At 43.9% G+C, this 22,375-nt stretch overlaps 1 protein-coding gene and 1 long non-coding RNA gene across 4 annotated transcripts in view; both read left to right on the top strand.

Moving 5' to 3' along the window:
- The window catches only part of LOC110491482 (thyroid hormone receptor alpha-like), a 154,965-nt gene extending 132,590 nt beyond the window's left edge, over positions 1–22,375 (top strand). For all 3 annotated transcript variants that reach the window (XM_021564965.2, XM_021564964.2, XM_036946367.1), the window contains 6 exons: positions 2,574–2,674; positions 7,927–8,074; positions 8,227–8,432; positions 17,083–17,229; positions 18,327–18,585; positions 18,860–22,375. In XM_021564965.2, coding sequence (XP_021420640.1) covers positions 2,574–2,674; positions 7,927–8,074; positions 8,227–8,432; positions 17,083–17,229; positions 18,327–18,585; positions 18,860–19,110 — 1,112 coding nt within the window. In that variant the 3' untranslated portion in view covers positions 19,111–22,375. The remainder of the gene's footprint in view (positions 1–2,573; positions 2,675–7,926; positions 8,075–8,226; positions 8,433–17,082; positions 17,230–18,326; positions 18,586–18,859) is intronic.
- On the top strand, positions 8,459–13,368 carry LOC110491487. Its single transcript, XR_002468842.2, has 4 exons — positions 8,459–11,083; positions 11,328–11,387; positions 11,758–11,915; positions 12,868–13,368. It is a non-coding gene; the product is annotated as an uncharacterized LOC110491487 (long non-coding RNA).

Raw genomic sequence — 22,375 nt, 5'->3', positions numbered from 1 at the left:
CCAAACTTATTTTTTCTTAACCCATCTAGTGACTAAATGACAGCATAGGTTTCAAGTATCATGCTAGTTGGGGCGGCAGGTAGCCTAGTGGTTAGAGCGTTGAGCCAGTAACCAAAAGGTTGGTAGATCGAATCCCGAACTGAGGTAACAATCTGGTAAAAATCTGTCGTTCTGCCCCGGAACAAGGCAGTTAACCCACTATTCCTAGGCTGTCATTGTAAATAAGAATTGGTTCTTAACTGACTTGCCTAGTTAAACAAAGGTAAAATAAAATAGTTGGTCTTGGGAGTTAGCCTGTGAGAAGTTATAGGAGAGATGGGTGAGACAAAACCCCTCACTATGGTCATTGGTGGCACTAATTGCAGTGTTTGTCTACATAACCTGGTTCAAGTATTCATGACATTACCCTGAAGAAGGCACAGTGATGCCCAAACGTTGGGGATTAACCCAGTAAATTGCTGGAAGTTTATATATGGAGTGTGTGCCTTTATAGTTTATTCGCAGTTAGTCAGCACCTCCACACACAATCGTTTTTCTGGGTGTGCGCCAGCTCATGTTTTTTATGAGACAAAAATAAAACAATGTAAACTGATGACCTGGAATAAAATAAAATAAACGTTTAGGCACGCGCCATTGTCTCTCCTACTTCATCTTGTTTTTATAATGTTAGTATAATATCAATATGAATGTTATGTAAAAAATTATGGAATTATATATGACATTAGAATTATGCCTTAATCAATTGACTTGATGGATCATCTTCTCACACAAGCTTTTATCGACGGGTTAGTGGTTAGAAACATGTATCTTTATGATTCTGGGGGCCAATTACCTTCTGTCAAGCTATGGAAATGTGACGAGCATGATGAGTTTGCCGTTTGTGAAGAGAATAAAGACATCCATTCTATCGAGACACGAGGAGAGCGCATGACAAGGACAGCTGGAGCGTGCCTGATTGGTAGGGCTATGCATGTACAGTAAAGTATGGTTAATTTAGTTATTATGTCATCCAGTTTAGTCCGATGTTAATATTGTAAGGCTAAATATTGTGGTTTGCGTAACATTGCGATGTTCTAACCTATAGCATTAGTTATTCAAATCGACAAAAACATGAAATTAGGTCCGATGGTATATTTGTTGAAAGTGACGAGCATTACAAGGCAGAAACATGGAGATAAGACAGATAGTGTGCACTCCTCGCCAGCTGTTACTTCCATCCCAAGGCTGTGTTACTCCCGCCCCGCCGGCAGGTACAAAAGTAACGTTGCGGTAGTTCTGTTCTCAGTCTATTTCATTTCAACTCACTGACCCTAGAAATGAATGACAGTTGTTAATGGCAGAGGACATATATACGTTGTTTGTCATAAAATAGGTTCTCTCTAGCTCTATCGATCTCAGGGGGAAAAAGTGTTACTTTCGTCCCACACACACACACACACATATATAAGTTGTTTGTCATAAAATAGGTTCTCTCTAGCTCTATCGATCTCAGGGGGAAAAAGTGTTACTTTCGTCCCACACACACACACACACACACACTCCTCCAACATGCAGTAATGCAGAGAGAGGAACCCGCACAGACAGACAGCACTTCTTGGCTCCCTAAACTGCGTCCAAGGATCTTCCATTGGCAGTGTATGTGTTTGTGTAACACGTAAACCTTCTCCCCCAGTCTCACAATTATAGATTTTATTAAATGCGTGTCTATGCGCTCCCTCACTAAATCTCAATGTTCTGTATGGAAAAATAACTTTTTCCCTGAGGTGAAGACTAGAAGAGCGCTGGGCTGAATAAGGGAGGAGAAAGAGAGAGGAAGGAGAAAGAGAGAGGAAGGAGATAGAGGCTGGGTAGTGAATGTTTTTTTTGGGGGGGGGGTTTCTACTCAGCAGCGAGGCAGACTTTATTGCTTTGGAGTGGCTCTCACAGTGAAGGGTACTTGTTGGAGTCTCTGCCCAAGTACAATTCCTCATATGAGGAGATATATTTACAGACCTACACCTCCATTACACCTCCATTACAGGCCAGGAAAAGACAGACAGTACAGAATAACCTCTCTCTCAGGCGAACAGACGCATTAACGCACACACACATTTACACGCGCACACACACACATTTACACACACACACACACACACACACACACACACACACACATTGTCACACACTCATCTGCTCTAGTGGTTTGTTTCCTGACTCTCATGTGATGGGGTCCGTAGGCCGAGGTCTTAGGATAAGATCATGACTTTTTTTATTTGACTGTCTTCTATTGTATCTGTTTGGACCAGGCTTGGGGTCAATTCCATTTCAAAGCCAGTCATTTCAGAAAGTTAACCAAATTCCAATTCCACATTTTCCTAATTGAAAAGAAGTGGAATTGTAATTTCAGTGTACTTCCTGAACTATCTGGAATTGAAATGGAATTGACGCAAACCTGGTTTATATATTGGGAGATATCTATTACACATATCTTGAGACCTCTGATGTTTACAGCATCAGTACTACGTGGCAATAGATTGAACTTCAGGACCTGACGTCATACTCTCTCCTTCTCCACCTCTCTCTGTGTGTTGCAGGGTACATCCCCAGCTATCTGGAAAAGGATGAACCGTGTGTGGTGTGTGGAGACAAGGCCACTGGCTACCATTACCGCTGCATCACCTGTGAGGGCTGCAAGGTGAGATACACAGGGCATGCGCTCCCTATAGGCCACCACTTTTGGATGGAGCCTGCACCTTTTCTTTTTACTTCAAGCACTGGGTCATTTGTGGGGAAAGTTGGGACAAGGTCAGGAGACACTAAATACAAAGCTCAGGTGTGGGAAGAGTTCATCACAACATTAACCACAAATTAACAAGGGTATTCACCTTCATTTGCATTGAATTCGGGCAAGTAAGGATACTTTTGTACTGTGCACACACTCGCGCTCTACCTCACTCACGCTCTACCTCACTCGCGCTCTACCTCACTCGCGCTCTACCTCACTCGCGCTCTACCTCACTCGCTATCTCTCACTCGCTACCTCACTCACGCTCTACCTCACTCGCTATCTCTCTCACTCGCTACCTCACTCTCTCACTCGCTACCTCACTCACGCGCCACCTCACTCACTCGCGCCCTCACTCACCCGCTAACTTACATACGCTGTACCTCACTCTCTCACTCGCTACCTCATTCACGCGCCACCTCACTCACTCGCTAACTCACTTACGCTGTACCTCACTCACATGCGACCCCATTCACTCACCAACTCACTCACACGATACGTCACTCACTCGCTACCTTACTCACTCTCTACCTCACTCACTCGCTAACTCCCTTTGACAGGCAAATTTAAGTAAGTGCTTTAGTGAGCAAGTGGGTGTGTGACAGATACACACATACGCAGTGTGACAGCTTCCACAATATTGACAGTATGTCATCTCTATGTCAGTTCTGTCATCTGTTTGCCTCACTGTAGTCCAAGTGACAGCCTGACACCCTCCCCCTGCTTTACAACTTCAGATCCTTCTCTATCTGTCTCTCTCAACTTTCAATTCAATTCAAAGGGCTTTATTGGCATAGGAAACATATGTTTACATTGCCAAAGCAAGTGAAATAGGTAATAAACAAAAGTTAAATAAAAAATTAACAGTTAACATTACACTCACAAAAGTCCAAAGGAATAGAGACATTTCAAATATCATAGTATGGATATATATACAGTGTTGTAACAATGTGCAAGTAGCTAAAGTACAGAAGGGTAAATAAATCAACATAAATATGGGCTGTATTTATTTACAATTGTTTTTTCTTCACTGGTTGCCCTTTTCTTGTGGCAACAGGGGAAATATGTGTCTCTAATATGGTAATACATTTGGCAAGAGGTTAGGAAGTGCAGCTCAGTTTCAACGGCGCTGCAGGAGGGGCAGAAGAAGCGGTCTTCTGTTCAGGCTCCATAGACGGGCACATCGCTCACCGCTCACATCCAGTCTCTTGACAACAAGGTAGACGAAATCCGAGCAAGGGTTGCCTTCCAGAGAGACATCAGAGACTGTAACGTTCTTTGTTTCACGGAAACGTGGCTCACTCGAGACACGCTATCGGAGTCGGTACAGCCACCTGGTTTCTTCACGCATCGCGCCGACAGAAACAAACATCTCTCTGGTAAGAAGAAGGGCGGGGTGGTATGCCCTACGATTGACGAGACACGCTGTGATCATAACAACATACAGGAACTCAAGTCCTTTTGCTCACCTGACCTAGAATTCCTTACAGTCAAATGTCGACCGAAGAGAATTCTCTTCGATTATAATCACAGCCGTATATATCCCCCCCAAGCAGACACATCGATGGCCCTGAATGAACTTCATTGGGCTCTATGTAAACTGGAAACCACATATCCTGAGGCTGCATTCATTGTAGCTGGGGATTTTAACAAGGCTAATCTGAAAACATGACTCCCTAAATTTAATCAGCATATCGAATGCGCGACCCGGGCGGAGAAAATCCTGGACCATTGTTACTCTAACTTCCGCGACACATACAAAGCCCTGCCCCGCCCTCCTTTCGGAAAATAGACTCCATTTTGTTGCGCCAAGCCTATAGACCAAAACTAAAACAGGAAACGCCCGTGGTCAGGTCTGTTCTACGCTGGTGCGACCAATCTGATTCCACACTTCAAGATTGCTTAGATCACGTGGACTGGGATAGGGTCCGCATAGCGTCGGACACTAACATTGATGAATACGCTGATTCGGTGAGCGAGTTTATTAGCAAGTGCATCGGTGATGTTGTACCCACAGCAACTATTAAAACCTTCCCCAACCAGAAACCGTGGATTGATGGCAGCATTCGTGCAAAACTGAAAGCGCGAACCACTGCTTTTAATCAGGGCAAGGCAACCGGAAACCAAATACCGAATACAAACAGTGTAGCTATTCCCTCCGCAAGGCAATCAAACAAGCTAATAAGCGTCAGTATAGAGACAAAGTAGAGTCGCAAATCAACAGCTCAGACATGAGAGGTATGTGGCAGGGTCTACAGTCAATCACGTACTACAAAAAGAAATCCAACCCCGTCGTGGATCACGAAGGTCCTGCTCACAGACAAACTAAACAACTTCTTTGCTCGCTTTGAGGACAATACAGTGCCAACAACACGGCCCGCTACCAAAACCTGCGAGCTCTCCTTCACCGCAGCCAACGTGAGTAAAGCATTTAAACGTGTTAACCCTCGCAGGGCTGCCGGCCCAGACGGCATCCCTAGCCGCGTTCTCAGAGTATGCGCAGACCAGCTGGCTGGTATGTTTACGGACATATTCAATCAATCCTTATCCCAGTCTGCTGTTCCCACATGCTTCAAGAGGGCCACCATTGTTCCAGTTCCCAAGAAAGCTAAGGTAACTGAACTAAATGACTATCGCCCCGTAGCACTCACCTCTGTCATCATGAAGTGCTTTGAGAGACTAGTCAAGGATCACATCACCTCCACCCTACCTGACACCCTAGACCCACTCCAATTTGCTTACCACCCCAATAGGTCCACAGACGACGCAATCACACTGCACACTGCCCTATCCCATCTGGACAAGAGGAATACTTATGTAAGAATGCTGTTCATCGACTACAGCTCAGCATTTAACACCATAGTACCCTCCAAACTCATCATCAGGCTCTCGACCCCGCCCTGTACAACTGGGTCCTGGACTTCCTGACGGGCTGCCCCCAGGTGGTGAGGGTAGGAAACAACATCTACTCCCTGTTCACCCACGAATGCGTGGCCATGCACGCTTCCAACTCAATCATCAACTTTGCAGACGACACTACAGTGGTAGGCTTGATTACCAACAACTACGAGACTGCTTACGGGGAGGAGGTGAAGGCCCTCGGAGTGTGGTGTCAGGAAAATAACCTCACACTCAACGTCAACAAAACAAAGGAGATGATCGTGGATTTCAGGAAACAGCAGCGGGAGCACCACCCTATCCACATCAACAGGACAGTAGTGGAGAAGGTGGAAAGTTTTAAGTTCCTTGGCGTACACATCACGGAGAAACTGAAATGGTCCACCTACACAGACAGCGTGGTGAAGAAGGCGCAGAAGCACCTCTTCAACCTCAGGAGGCTGAAGAAAATCGGCTTGTCACCAAAAACACTCAAAAACTTTTACAGATGCACAATCGAGAGCATCCTGTCGAGCTGTATCACCGCCTGGTATGGCAACTGCTCCGCCCACAACCGTAAGGCTCTCCAGAGGGTAGTGAGGTCTGCACAACGCATCACCAGGGGCAAACTACCTGCCCTCCATGACACCTACACCACCCGATGTAACAGGAAGGCCAAAAAGATCATGAAGAACAACAACCACCCGAGCCACTACCTGTTCGCCACTACCTGTTCACCCCGCTATCATTCAGAAGGCGAGGTCAGTAGAGATGCATCAAAGCTGGGACCGAGAGACTGGAAAAACAGCTTCTATCTCAAGGACATCAGACTGTTAAACAGCCATCACTAACATGGAGTGGCTGCTGCCAACATAGTGACTCAATCTCTAGCCACTTTAAAAATAAAAAATTGGATGTAATAAATGTATCACTAGTCACTTTAAACTATGCCACTTTATATAATGTTTACATACCCTACACTACTCAGCTCATATGTATATACTGTACTCTATACTGCATCTTGCCTATGCCGTTTGGCCATCGCTCATCCATATATATTTTTATGTACATATTCTTATTCATTCCTTTACACTTGTGTGTATGAGGTAATTGTTGTGAAATTGTTATATTACTTGTTAGATATTACTGCATGGTGGGAACTAGAAGCACAAGCATTTCGCTAAAATGTGACAAATAAAATTTGATTTGATTCATGCAGTTCCTTTGGCTTTGATGCCTCATGATTGAGTATTGCTCCGTTCAAGTAGACTGTGATTTTGCTGTGATCTGAAAGGGGTGTCAGTGGGCTGACTGTGAACGCTCTGAGAGACTGGGATAAGGTCAGTGATAAAGTAATCTACAGTACTACTGCCAAGGAATGAGCTGTAGGTGTACCTACCATAAGAGTCCCCTTGAAGCCTACCATTGACTGTACAGACCCAGCATGCTAGAGCTGCAGGAGTTGTAACCCGTTTTTGTTGGTTGTTTTGGCCCAACGCTCTAACCACTAGGCTACCTGCCGGGTAGCACACGAGGACATTTTTCTCTGTTGAGATAATTTCCTTATTCATTTCTAGCCAAATGTAAAATGTTCCTGATTTGACTAATTTAATAGAGCGGGTTAGGTCTGCTCTATACCAAATTAGCATATCCCCTGAGTCTCTTCCCTGTTTCACACCTAGTAGTTTTGTGGATGGGACTACCAGCTCTCTGTAACCTTGATGGCAACCAGTGGGTCCATCTCTATACCATGTTTCTTGTAGGATGACAATGTCTGTATTTCCAAATTATTTGATGAAGTCTTGGGTTCCTGCTCTTTAGGCCAAAGGCAGATGACCTCAGGCCTTGTATATTCCAGGATGTCGGTCTGTCTCTCTCGCTCCTGCATCATTGTCTTTTTGCCTTGTGTGAACTCCCACCGTCCCTGTCAAATCCTCCCCCTTACACACACACGCACACACACACACACACACACACACACACACACACATATACACACACCGCCTGGATCCATAACAGCTCAAGCAAATAACAAGAAATATTGTATTTTTAGGTGTGTTTTATCAAGCTGAGAAAGTTGAGAATTCAAAGATGCTCTCTTCATCACTTTATTTCCTTGTATGACAGGTGGCACTGAACAGTGTTATGCTGAACGCTTTCTTTCTCTCTCCTTCCTTCCCTCTATCTTTCTTCCTTCTTCCCTTTCTGTCTCTCCGTTTTGTCTCCACCCTCTCTCTCCCTCGCCCCCCCCCCCTCTCTTCATCTCTTCCCTCTCGCTCTCCCAGGGTTTCTTTCGGCGGACGATTCAGAAGAACCTCCACCCCGCCTACTCCTGTAAGTACGATGGCTGCTGCATCATCGACAAGATCACCCGCAACCAGTGCCAGCTGTGCCGCTTCAAGAAGTGCATCGCAGTGGGCATGGCCATGGATCGTGAGTGTCTCTCACACACTCACACTCACACATTACACAATTACACACATTTTACAAGTCATGTGGTTGCTTGGACTCGTGACTCCTTGATGTAACTGAAATCATTTTATTTCTCCCTCGTTTTTTCCTTTCCCTCTTTTTCTCTCTCTCAGTTGTCCTGGACGACTCCAAGCGGGTGGCCAAGCGGCGTCTGATCGAGGAGAACCGGGAGAAGAGGAAGAAGGAGGAGATGGTGAAGACCCTGCAGAACCGGCCAGAGCCCACCGGCTCAGAGTGGGAGCTGATCCGCATGCTGACCGAGGCCCACCGCCACACCAACGCACAGGGCTCCCACTGGAAACAGAAACGCAAGTTCCTGGTAAGAGGATGAGCACCATTTGCCTCACCCCAATAGGGCTGATAATTTTGCCAGCTTCTGGTTGACTGGCTGGCTAAATGGCTGGTTACATAAGTATTTGTTTGGTTCTCTGTTTTGTTGACTGGCTGGCTGTTTTAGACTCCTTTGTGATAAATTGGGCTTTACGCTAAATAGCGCCGTTAGCATTTACGTTGAGTGCCATTTATCATCTCGACTGCCGATCAGTTACTACTACAGTATGTTCCCATGTTGTCCGGGCTATTCCTGTCAGGATACCCTGTGGCAGTACTGGTAGGACTGCTGATCTCCATATGTTTTCCATGGGCCAGGTGGCTCTGGGCGCACAGCGGCAGGAAGTGTTAGCCAGGGATTAGGCCTAGCGGGTGCTGGGTTATCAGCTGGCTTCTTCACTCACAGCATGGCTGACACTAAGCCCTGGAAATAAGCAGGGGGTTTTATTAGCAACGTGCCCCAGGAACGGGTGATCTACCTGGGAGGAAAAGGGCGGGGGTCCCAGAGGCTCACTGTGTATGGCAGGTGTCGTCGTCGGTGTTGCTAGGCAACCGTGTTCAGGAAGTGGCGGGGTGTGAGGGGGAGGAAATGGGACGTTTGGTGTAAACACACAAACACTGATAAAGCTACCTCTTCACACACATGTACACACACTTAAAGATATATTATGTTTCTATGTGCTATTTTTCACACACACTTACGATACAATGTCCCCCTCATACACCCACATGTGCATGCACCCACACATACACACCAGTGTAAGGCCCCAATTCTCCCATAAAGGCTCTAGATTGAGAGAATCACCCATACCACAGACAATTAACCCGCAAAGCCACAGTCAATTTGCTTGTTTAAATAGCCCTAACCATTACGAGGTGTGTCCAAGCACTGCCAACCCAAAACTAAACATTGGATTTGAGCAAGCTGCAGGTTTACCAGCCAATATATAAAATAACGCTCTTCTATAAATACCTGAACACATATAACATTTAAAACATGTCTCATCCATAAACCTAGAGTTTCTAGACTAGGGACCTTATAGACACTGTAGGTTTGGGATAGCATGTTACAAGGGTGTAGCAATGGTTTTACTGTGGAGAACTAAGTACTAATGGTTCAATGTGGAGAGAGGGAGTGAGTGACAGAAGGAGAGACAGAGAGAGTGAGAAGTATGTGTGTGAAATGTATATGTGCTTGCGTGTTGGCCACAGCAGTGACATAATGTGTCTCTCTCTGGCGCTGTGGTCGGTGTGTGTGTGTGTGTGTGTGTGTGTGTGTGTGTTTTAAAGCTCAGCAAAAGTGATGACGCAATGACGTCACACCATAACAGAAATGTCCTATCAACTTATACTCCCAAAATAGCCTACAACACGGCCCATCAGAAATGCACAGCGATACAAATCACATGTGGCTCTGGGCACAGCAGTGCTAATTTAATGGGACTCAAATGCCAGGCATTAGAAGAATGCTGAGAGCATTCCTGAACCACACCTACTACCAAGATAACACATGTCTAGCCTGAAGTCATATGATTAACCTAACAGATGAATATAGTACTTCACCTCTAACACTTTAATAGAAACAGGTCTGGTATGGAGTACCAGTAAATAAATAGTAGGGGTATGCCGTACTGGTAAAACATGTGGACATATCACAATAATTAAAACAAAGATTCTATTTGTCATTACCGCATGTCAGTCGCATGAAAAATGAGCAAATAGACTTGAACTTGTGGAATACACTCCAAAATGTGGTGTGACTGAGACTCGAGCGGACAGCAGTGTATGCATACATTTTGATGTTTTGTAAATCACTTACGTCTCTTTGCATTTATCAAATGGCATACAAATGGGAACAGGAGTTGAGAAATTTGATTTATTTCTTTCCGCATCTTGAGAGAATAAAAGTTGACATTCAAGACTAAATGAAATACTATCAGTTGTTTGATCGTTTTCACAGCTTTTCATTTCCTTTAAACTGATGTCATTTGGAAATCTCCCTGGTCCCTAAATGTCCTCAAATTTAACCAATCTCAACTAGATTGTTGATTTATGACATTCTAGCGAGCAAGGGCTTATTTAGAGTTCTAGACAAGCATTAAGTAATGACAGAAGAAAAGCTGCACATTTCTAATTATAGACAAGTTGGCTAACAAATAGCCTTCCAAATGTCAGAAATTATAAGCAGAAAAATATGTACATGAGGCTTAAAAAGTCCTATGCTCTATTTCACTATATATGTCCATTAATATGTTAACTTATCCTATGTGTCATAAAAAAAAATATTTGAAAAATCCTCACTACACGCAAATACGAGCGTTTCTGCATCTCACCGGTAGAAACGGGCCAGCTACATTTCGTGGTTGTAAAGCAAACGATAATATCCAGATTTCAGGACGTATGTCCACCGCTCTGTGGAGGTGTATCCAGTTGATGTGAGAAATATACAAATGCCTGTATTTGTAACCAGCACTTTCAGCCAGAGTGTTTCAAAACGGAACTGAAGTCTCAACTGATGATTTTTTCCATGTCGTCGACTGTTGAAAAGTGATGCTATTCCATCAATTTCCTACTTCACTTCGAAGAGGAAGGGATCCAATCAGCCAACATCAACGCTGCAGAAAAAAAAGTAAAGTCGAGGTAACGTTGCTAATATTACCTAGCTAACTAACTAGCTAGCAAACTACATGTGTTTATCTAAACCAACATTTTGATAACTGGCTTTCACAATACGCTGGCTAGACATTCCAAAGCATATCATATGTAATTAGCCAGCTGCTATCTGGTGATGTGATTTGTAACTTTGCAAGTTAGCGTTAGCTTCTTTAGGTTACGTTAGCTAGCTAACTAACTACCGCAGAGACTAACGTTGTGTTCAATTTAGAGTCCGATTCCAACAACATCTGCAGTGGCATCAACATCAAGCTCAGCACCAGAAACTAGTGTAAGTCACCTAAAATACCATACGAAAATTTACCAAATCTTTCCATGACTCCATGATGAGCAAATGCATCTACTGGAGCTAGGCATAAACATGGTCCGTGTCTTGTCATAGTTGGTGTGTTTACAAGTAGGCTACAACCTCTACTGTAGTTCTCTGTATTATGGAAGATGTGTTGATTGTTCATGCAAGGCTTGAAGTCTACATTTTGAGAAAAGGAGGTATTAGTAAGGAGGGTATGGTTGACTGGCTGGTGTCTGTTGGGGGTGGGTATTGTGTGTGTGAAGGTTAGTATGCATGATCTGTTTGAGCGTGTATTGATGGGGACAAAGTAGTAAAATGTTGGCTAATCACTGACTACTGTGTGCCATAGAGACTAATCCTGCTGCTGATGATTCATCTTGCTGACCATGACCATGACACCAGCTTTAGTAGTACAGAGCCTTTAGACCCATTGGATGACAACTTTAAGCCTGGAATAAGCTCAAGGCCAACATCATCTGACTTTGAACCAAGCCACGACAGCCAAGGGTATTTATGAAAGCACAATATCATCTTGAGAAAACAAAATCACCAATACACTAAACTGTCTACAAGACAAGTGCTCCTCAAATGTTTCACACCCTTGCAATCAATTATTTGGCATGGGGGAGAGTAGCCCAATATTGGACTAAAGGAGGCTAGCGTTACTCTTTAGTCCAAGGACCTTACATGTTCTGTTAAAAGGGCGAATTGGCTCTGGAAGCTAAGACAGCCAAATACTCCATCTATACGTGAATCGATTCTCAATTGTGGTACGGTTCTAGAAACATATATCCCTATACTTTCATATCACAAATGCAAAATACACATAACCTGTTTTAAAACAGCTGCAGCCAACATTATTTTTCAGTGACAACACGTTTGTGGTGTCTGTCTTCCATTTACATACAGCCGTTCGAAGACGCTGATAGCTAATTAGCACAGGTAGACCTAACCCTATAAAGGTGTGAATCAATTTAACCTATTGTTTTTTAACATGATTTCTCGCTGATATGAAAGATAATGTCCTTATGCTTCCAAAACCGTACTGCAAGCGATGCATGTTAATGTTCAGACGGAGCGTCGAGGCTCTTAAAACTCCCCCTTACAGAAGACACCTTCGTCCAATTACTTTTATATATAATGGAACTAAGAGTCATGGGCAAGGGGGAGAGGGGCTGTTAGTATACTCTTCTAGCCTATTCACACTATTGTTGGCAGTGCTTGTCTACTCAACTGTTGGTGCACATGCACAACAATAAATGACTAGACTGTCTACAAGTCAAACCCCCCTCAAACTTTTCAAATATTTGCTAACAGCCCATCTCAATGCCCAATTATTGACTTTAAGTGTAAAAAAAAAAACACATACCAGTCTACTGTACCCTTTTTTTGTTTATAGATTAACATGGTTTATTGTATGGTTACACATTCTCATGAACAGTCTTCATGTCTTTTCAAGGAGACATAGAAATCATCTGCAAAGAGGTCGAAGCAGTGGGTGGTGAAGAACATCACCACAGCGCCAAAGCCTGCTAAACCAGCTGCCATTACCCAACACAAGAAGACGTTCAGCACACAAACATTCTGGAACCTGCCAGGAACATTCAACCAACGAATCATCCATATTCAGTTAGACTGATGCTGTAGTATAATATAGAATGCCTAGTATGCTCAACTGCATTGTGGTATAGTTATTGCTAGCTGTTGAACATATGTATATAATGGTGTTTTATACATTTTTTTTATATATATATTTTATACAAGTGTACTGACAAGTGACTAAATGATTCCAGCTGCATTAGAAACCAATAGTGCCGACTTCAAATTGTGATATTCATGAAATGTACTTTGGTAAACTAGCTTCAATCTTACTGCTAAAACAAATGATGGTTGTTGGTGTATCATTTAAACTTGAATTTGTTGGCAAGTAAACATGTTAAAATAAAACATTTGTTTTCAAGACAACGTTTATTTGCTCTGGAGACCGAGGTGAGTTTACATGCAGGAAGTTATGGCAATGTATGACATACTGTATATACAGTAGAAAAATATATACTAATGGGAATACTTGCATACAGTGGCTTCAAAGTATTTACACCCTTGACTTTCCACATTTTGTTGTTACAGCCTGAATTGAAAATGTATTACATTTATATATTTTTTTGTCACTCACCTTACACACTATCTCATTGTGGAATTATGTTTTTCAAGATTTTTTACAAATGTCTAAAAAGCTGAAATGTCTTAAGTCAATAAGAATTCAAACACGTTATGGCAAGCCTAAATAAGATGCACTATGCAGAAATCGCTCTGCCATTTCCTGGATGCTAAAATTCTAAGACCAATTTCAGTTTGCGACAAAACAAGCAAGTGTAGTGTAGAGAATCATTGTACCATCTAACTAAACCATTGAAATATCTGTTTTGAAGCTGATGTACAAAACCAAGAACGGGAAGCATCTTAGATTTTCTTTCAATGAGAATGACAGATCTATAACTCACATTTCTAATTGAATTTGGTCGGGTCGCCCAAAAAGTTACAGGTTTGCAACTTTAACCATTCACATATTAAGTTGCATGGACTCACTGTTTGCAGTAATTGTGTTTAACAATTGTTGAATTAATACCTCATCTCTGTACGCCACACATACAATTATCTGTAAGTCCCTCAGTCGAGCAGTGAATTTCAAACACAGATTCAACCAACCAACAAAAAAAACTGGTTTTCCAATGCCTCGCAAAAAAGGGCACCTATGGTAATGTGTAAAAAAACAGACATTGAATATCCCTTTGAGCATGGTGAAGTTATTAATTACACTTTGGATAAAAAAGTGTAATAACTCTTTCTTGAGTCAACTTCTTTAAATCCAAGTGGTATTGTCTGTGAGAGAAAAACGAAAAACACGTAGACATTCATGGACAATCACTGTACCATCTGTATTCTTACTGTAGCAGCAAGGTGTATCCAACAGACAACAGAGATATCCAACAGACACGCTAGCTGGCTGGCTACAACACAGCGGTATAGTTACTCTAAGACTAGAGTCATAAGGCCAGTCATTCCTTTACTCTCCAACATCATCCAAACATTTCTCCAGTTTTGTTCCTAATGAGCGGCACTGAGGCTAGCTATAACGTTAGACTACAGTACATGTTAGGTATAGCTAAACGTTGATAGCTTGGCTTGTAGTGGTACTAGCAAGCCCCGTTATGTCCGAATCAATCACCAAATTGTACTGTACTGAACAACACCGCCTCGTGTAAAAATATAGGTTATATAGCTAGCTAGCTAGCAGCAGCAAAATTACTGTCATTTGCCCTCCTGATTCATCTGGTTTAGGCCGCCGCTGCTGCTTGCTGGTCTCGCAATTATTTTTTATCGCTGTCTTCAATGTATTCCGGCTAACATAAATAGGGCTGTCTGTCGGGGTTGGAACCGGTTCAGAGAACATATCAGAAAACCATCTAATACGTTTTCAAAAAGAACAAACATGGATCCTGGAATGAAAGTGACCAATACTGTCCACGAACAGTACCGTTATTTTAGAAGCATGGGCACTGGTTAATAACGTTATTTTATGTTCCAGGCATTTTTTTTCTACTCAGAACAGAACAAAACGCAACAAAGCACCTATGCAAAGCCCCCACTCTTGTCAACCAGAAACGTATTCCATTGTCTGCCTGCAAGCTGAAAATCTTTGCCTGTGCGTGTTTAAACTACCTGCCCCCCGAACCATAGGTTACTGATGTCACGTTGAAGCTTTATTCAGAATATATATATTTTTAATTAGCTTGAGAAGAACTAATTAACTTTTTCAATGCTAGTTAAGGATATCATAGGCCTAGTTTTCACGTTGGATTGATTAACTACAGAAAGGTAAGACGCGTTTTTAATTCTGGTGCCACTCTGCACACAAAAGCTTGCTAGCTCAAGCTTGTTAATAAATAGCTAGCTCAAAGGACATTCAACGTTTCTCCATAGAAGCCGCTCCTCCTAGGTATAATTCTGTGGACCTAATCCATATAATGCATGTCATAACAAATGCCCGGTGCTTCAAGCCTCCTCAAACCCACTTGTCTGTCCATCAAGCACGTAAACAACTAGCTTGCCTGCTGTATACGCACTGATTGGTGAAGTAATTTAATGAACAGGCTCAATCAACCAATGACGTCTCCTGGCACGAAAAAAATAATACAGCTATAATGCATAATTATGTCTGAACCACCCTCTTATCACTCATAATTATGTAGGGAGACTGGAAAAACACCCCAGATAGTGTCTAGTGGTGAATTTTCCCTCTTATCACTCATAATTATGTAGGGAGACTGGAAAAACACCCCAGATAGTGTCTAGTGGTGAATTTTCCCTTTAATATACATTTTCTACAGTATGTAATGCATTTTGTTAGCACTTGCTGTAAGTTGCTCTGGACAAGAATGTATGCTAGTAAATAAGTTACATTTAACAGTAGCTAACAAGCCATAGACTACATTTACCGCCCAGCCACTTGGAATCAAAATCACCGGCCAAATCAAAAAGCTCCAGCCCACTCCAACTCCAGCCCTGTGTCCTGCAGAGGACCCATTATATTATGTCTAACCTATTTGATTGAAGGTCAAGATGGAAAGAGCCCCTCTGCAAATTGAATTGCTTGAGTGATGATGAGGTTGTTTGAGGGCATTGGTTACAATGGATTGTTGACCCTTACTTTTGTGTACCAGTTCCCCCCCTGTAATGCCAGTCTGGTCACCCAACCTAGCTTCAAACCTCAGTTTGCTAATAGAGTGGTTTAAAAGACAGTAAATGCATGATCTTTGACCTATTTTAACAAGCGGCTTAGACAGGGTTAGCATACTTTGGTTTACCGTCTTTAACCCCAGAATGACTTTGTCAACCTTTGAAACCTAGACAGGTTCATTTTGCAGTTGGTTTGAGTTAGTTCACTACAGAGCTGTAGAATGTGGCATGTTTTCAGTTGAAATTAGTTTGTTTTTCTGTTCTGTCAAGATATAACTATTTCTCAATTCTGAAACATAAACACAGCTGTCCTTGAACCACTGAAACTCAGCTTTAGTTAGGCTGAGGAAAATGTATATACTGTAATCAAAGCATTATTGTATTATTCCAATTTTAGGTAATTACCTGACTCTCGGCCGCATAATCCTGACAGTCACGCCATCCATAAGCTTTGTATAGATTGTGCGTCCTTAATTATATAAAATAAGACAAAGCCTTATGTTATTTTACATTTCAGCCTTTTCTCAACTCACAATGAAATGGGATGGACTAAGGTTAAGAGTTTAAGCCAGATGTGTCTTTTAGAGAGCCTCATAGAATCCCATCTGCTAGTGGTGCATGTAAACCAACCACATGTTCTGCATATGACCATGAGCTTTGTATCTCTAAGTGGATTTTCTTTAGCGCTCTAAGAAGTTGTTTACTAGTTTACTCATCTTCCTCAATTATGTCAACCATTTTTATTTATTTATTATTATATATATTTTTTAAACTATTCAGTCGTAATGTCTGCTATATCTAATTTCACACTTTTGTTGGATGTGCTTAATTCATGGCATCTTACTAGCAACCAAATGAACACACTCTCATGGCATAACAAAGGACTTAACTCAAGTTTCTTGACTTGTGTCCCTGTGTCCCCTGTCCTGTCCCCTAGCCGGAGGACATAGGTCAGTCTCCGGTGGCCCCCACGTCGGACGGAGACAAGGTGGACCTGGAGGCCTTCAGTGAGTTTACCAAGATTATCACCCCTGCCATCACCCGCGTCGTCGACTTTGCCAAAAAACTGCCCATGTTCTCGGAGGTAAAGCCCTGTGTGTGTGTGTGTGGGCGTGGAATGTAAGCCCCCTCAGCACACTGTATGAATCACAGCACATCTAAGGAATATACACACCACAATGACATGCAATAGGAACTTTGAGGGAATATTGGCACCTTGACTACACTACGTTTATGCATGTAGAAAGTGCATGTTGAAATATGTATAATGTGCATGATGTACATTTTCTCTGACGACACCCTGAGGAACAAGGTCACAGGGCAAACAAAATGGCTGAATGGGTAAACGTAGACTGCTGCTGATATAACATTATTTTACATACACTACACACGAAGCCTACACCACTGCAGCTGGAAAGAATGTCGACTTATGTAAATGTCCTTTGAAATTCCAATCGAAGAATGGAAAAGGGCCTTCAAGTTAATGTTGTTTACATTCCTTAACCGTCTCTCTTGCCCTCCCTTTCTCCTCCTTTCTCTCTCTGAACTGAACATGACATGAACAGGCTGCTGCCAGATCTTACCCATCCTATTCGCTATCAATGCACACTCCCCACACACACAAACACAGTCTTGCGCGGCTAACCTTGTGGGGACATACAATTAATTCCCATTCAAAATCCTATTTTCCTTAACTCTAACCTTAACCCCAAAACCTAACCTTACCCCCAAACCTAACCCTAAAACTAACCCTAGCTCCTAACCATAAACCTAATTCTAACCCTAACACTAATTCTAACCTTAACCCTAAACCCCTTTAGAAATAGCATTTGACCTTTTGGGGACCAACAAAATGTCCCCAGTTGGTGAAATTGTTGTTTGTTTACTATTCTTGTGGGGACTTCTGACTTCAAACCTAACTCCTAAACCTAACCCTTTACCATAACCTTAATTCTAACCCTAATTTTAATCTTAGCCTCACCCCTAAGCATAAAATAGCCTTTTTAGTAAAAGTAGTAAAACCAAACAGACACACACACACCTCTGTGCTATCTTACTATTTGATGAAAATCTAGGTATTTATATTGGTGTACAATTCAGTCTATTACTGTGACCGACCAATAAACTCTGCTGTTACTCTCACGTCTTTTCCCTCCTCCCTCTCTCCTCTCCTCTGTCCAGCTGCCTTGTGAGGACCAGATCATCCTATTGAAAGGCTGCTGTATGGAGATCATGTCGCTGCGCGCCGCCGTGCGCTACGACCCAGAGAGTGAGACGCTGACCCTTAGCGGCGAGATGGCAGTCAAGCGGGAGCAGTTGAAGAACGGCGGCCTGGGCGTGGTGTCGGATGCCATCTTCGACCTGGGCAAGAGCCTGGCACAGTTCAACCTGGATGACACGGAGGTGGCGCTGCTGCAGGCCGTGCTGCTCATGAGCTCAGGTGAGGACGGGGTCAAGGGTCAATGGCAAGAGGTCAACTGAGGTCATTCAGGTCAGAGGATTCAGGCCGAGTTCCAAATCCACCCCCTAGCCACTACTACCTAGGCACTTTGTGTGGATCTGAAGGAACTATAAGTAAGTATAAATAAAATCTGCTGTACTATTAGCTGAAAACAACTTGGCCTACATCTTTCTCTCTGATAGGCTAGGTGGAATTTTACCCTCTCCGTTTACTGACACTTTTTTTCCCTCCCTCCCGTTGCCCCCGGCCACAGACCGCTCGGGCCTGACGAACATTGACAAGATCGAGAAATGCCAGGAGACCTACCTGCTGGCGTTTGAACACTACATCAACTACCGCAAGCACAACATTCCCCACTTCTGGCCCAAGCTGCTGATGAAGGTGACGGACCTGCGCATGATCGGGGCGTGCCACGCCAGCCGCTTCCTCCACATGAAGGTGGAGTGTCCGACGGAACTTTTCCCCCCTCTCTTCCTAGAGGTCTTCGAGGACCAGGAAGTGTGAGTGGCACCCCCGGAGGAAGTAGTGGAGCGACTTGAGGCATCTTGGGAAAGGAAGGGATGTTTTTCTGAAGCTGGGAAGGATTTTGGCAGGACTTGTGTTTTTCCGACATTTACGTGGTAAACAACAAACAACGCAACCAGCAGCAGGAGTCAAACAAACAGGATATCATTTTTTTTGACCTACCACCTCTTCATACCTGTTTTTGGGAATCAGTTTGGCGGCCCTCCCTGTCTGAGCACGGTGTTTTATCCAGTGGGAGTTGCAGCCCTTTGCCAAGGCCAACACACACAGACACACACACTCTGGCTCCCCTCTCAGAGCCCTATTGGAGGCACCTCAGTTGTCACACATTGCCACTAGATGGTGTTCTTTGCAGGTTTGCACCTGTTTGAATTTATGGCAACCATCTTTTAAAACCGGTCAGTTAATTATACTCCCCGAATTAGTGTAAGACAATGATTCAGGAGATACGTCACTGACAACACACCCGGACACACACAGAGTTACTGAGTGTGCCATATAACTCCTACCGTAGAGTAAAGCTACTAGTACCTACAATCACGGCTGAACACAACTGAGCCATTTTCAGACTGGACCGTGAGCATGTTTTTAACCAAGTCAGGTGCTGTATTATAAGGCTACTCCAGTTGTCTGAAATGTGTAAATGTGTAAAACTACAGACCACGGCTCCGTATCTACCTTTGGTTCTGTCATTAGGCAAGCGCCTGTGACTGGCACTCTCTCAAACCCACACACACACTGGGCAGACCTGCCTTGTCATTGCCTGTGCTTCTGGTGCCAACAGTAGACCCTCTCATGAATGACAATTGAGCCCTTTTCTCTCCAAGGAAGGTCATAACAGTGAACAAAAGAGAGAAAGAAGGAGAAGCGCCACTGGCAGGAGTTCTCAGAGGAGAGGGGGGGGGAGAGGGAAAATATAGATTTAATAGCTGGCAAGCAGATTCAGTGCCTGGAGACTGAACAGCATCCTGAAACACACACACACACACACACCCCTACCCTCAGAAACTCAAAGCCTTATTTACTGTATATACTGCTGTGCTGTAGCCCTGACCTGCAGGGTAAGTAAGTCTGAATCCGCGCCTGTGTGACTCAGCTCAGTATGGCCCCTTCAGGCTTCCATACTCAGTCGGTCGTTACTGTAGGGGTCACTGAGAAAGGGCAAGGCCAATGACGGCTGCCATTTACCTCAAAGTGGGCACACCCTCAAGGCTGGGGCGCCACCAGGCTCTACCTCACCTCTGGACACAGGGCAGCTGCCCCCAGCCTCCTCCCACACACACACTTTTAAGGATACTCAACAAACACACATAGGCACGTGTGACCTCGTAGGCACACATACATTAAGACAAATCATACAAACACAGGATACACAATGTCAGTGTTATCACTCAGACAAAAGGAAATACCACTGAAGACAGGAGGGCCTGCCTTTCCCTACGGTCACTTATCTCTTTTTCGGGGGAGGGGAGGATGGTAACCATTATGTTCAGCTTTTCTCTTTTTTGTTATGTGGGACCAAGTTTCTCAATTTGGAATCACTCTCTTTTTTTTCTTCTGTTGAAACTGAAGCAAATCAATCACGTGACGGAGTACAATGGACAGTCCAGCTGTCACCCTGGAAGAGGAGCGATACACCGTGAGGAAGCGTAGAACCCCAAGGTGGCCAGGCCAGGCCACTGGCTGTGTTTACCACTGTTTTTGAGGGGAAAAAAGTTCAAATACAACATATTTTTATTGAATGCCAAGCAGTAGTTTTTGAACGAGTGAACGAGGCGGAGGGAGGGATGAATGGACGGATGGGTTTCAGCTCCCCGGGAGCATGTGGATGAACGCCTGAAGACGCGGAGCGACGGGCGGGATCGGGATGGCGGGTACTCATAGCAGATGGCCAAGCGTCGCTGCCTCGACCTCAACCGCCGTAGGAGGAGTCCAAACTCAACCTCAACCGCTGGAGGAGGAGTCCAAACTCAACCTCAACCGCTGGAGGAGGAGTCAACCAAGAAATCCACTGTAAGCAGACCTCAGACCGCTCTGGTGGAGCAGCCAGAATCCCCTTCCACAGTGCCCCACCCTCCCACTCCACTAGTCTCCCCACCCCCGGCCCTGGCCCAAGCAACGCTGGTCTGGGTTTTGCACTACTGCAGTGGTCCAAACCCCTCTCCCCACCCTCATCAGCAACTGCACAACCTAGCCCCAACTCATCTGTCAGTCATGAACCTTCCTCTGGGAGTCCTGGCCTACTCTAATGGAAGCCCACTGGGACGGGGCTCCCAACCAACCCAGTCACATTGTCAGTATTAAATCAACAGCCTTCCTCCAACCGTCACCCACTGGGCAGGAGACGTCCCTGGACACCAAACGGAATCTAGGCCTCTCCCTTGTGAGACAAGGATGGCCATAGCAGCTCACTTAGGGTGGCATCGCCGAATGAATGTGAACAGCGAAGGAGCAGTGGGAGCGAGTGAACGAGAGAGTAGGAGAGAGCGAAGGGAGCGGGACAGAGAGACTTCCTTCATCTGGCATGGGTTAGAGGGGGATCGTCGCCCGTTGTCGAAGCACCGTTTGTGAACTTGGAGAAGGGGGAGATGGCAGTATATCAGATGGTCTCCCCCTTCACTTCCGCATTGTAACATTTAATCCCCCCCCTCATTTCCACAAATACCCCCTTCAGCTTTCCATAAGGAGAGCCACCAACTTTCAAATGGAGACGATCGGCAAGAGAAACAGAATCGGCACTCAATGGATTAAATTCCAAGCTTCTTTGAAAAAGAATCAATAACAGAAAAAAAGTAATCGCAATAGTGATGTCCTTCATTCTCGTGAGCCGATTGGGTATGTGTGTTACAATAGGGGTTGAAATGCTGCTTTACCTTCTGAGGAATTTTTTTTTGGGGGAGGGGGATATGATTATGAACCCAGAAAAGCGAAATGAGGAAAAGATGACTTTAAAAAGACTCCTGAACAAAAGTTCAACGCTTGGAGAATAAGCAGTTTCTTTCTCTCTACATTTTATCTCAATGTTATTTTTTGTTGATGTTTGTTTATGACGCTTAGACTGCTCTGTGTAAAACGGGAAAAAAAGAACAGCCGTAGTCACTTTTTGACGATGCGTGCAGTGTAACGTAGACAGAAATGTCACTTATTTTTCACATCACCTATAGTTTGTGTTGACTTCTCTGTTGTCTGTGTATTTGTCCGATTGTCCGTCCCTTTTATCAAGAGGAATTTACAACAAACAAAA

The sequence above is a fragment of the Oncorhynchus mykiss genome, chromosome 16, assembly GCF_013265735.2.
Source record: "Oncorhynchus mykiss isolate Arlee chromosome 16, USDA_OmykA_1.1, whole genome shotgun sequence".
Taxonomy (NCBI): Eukaryota; Metazoa; Chordata; class Actinopteri; order Salmoniformes; family Salmonidae; genus Oncorhynchus; species Oncorhynchus mykiss.
Note: the sequence above shows the minus strand (reverse complement) of the source record. Positions and strands in the feature narration are given on the sequence as shown.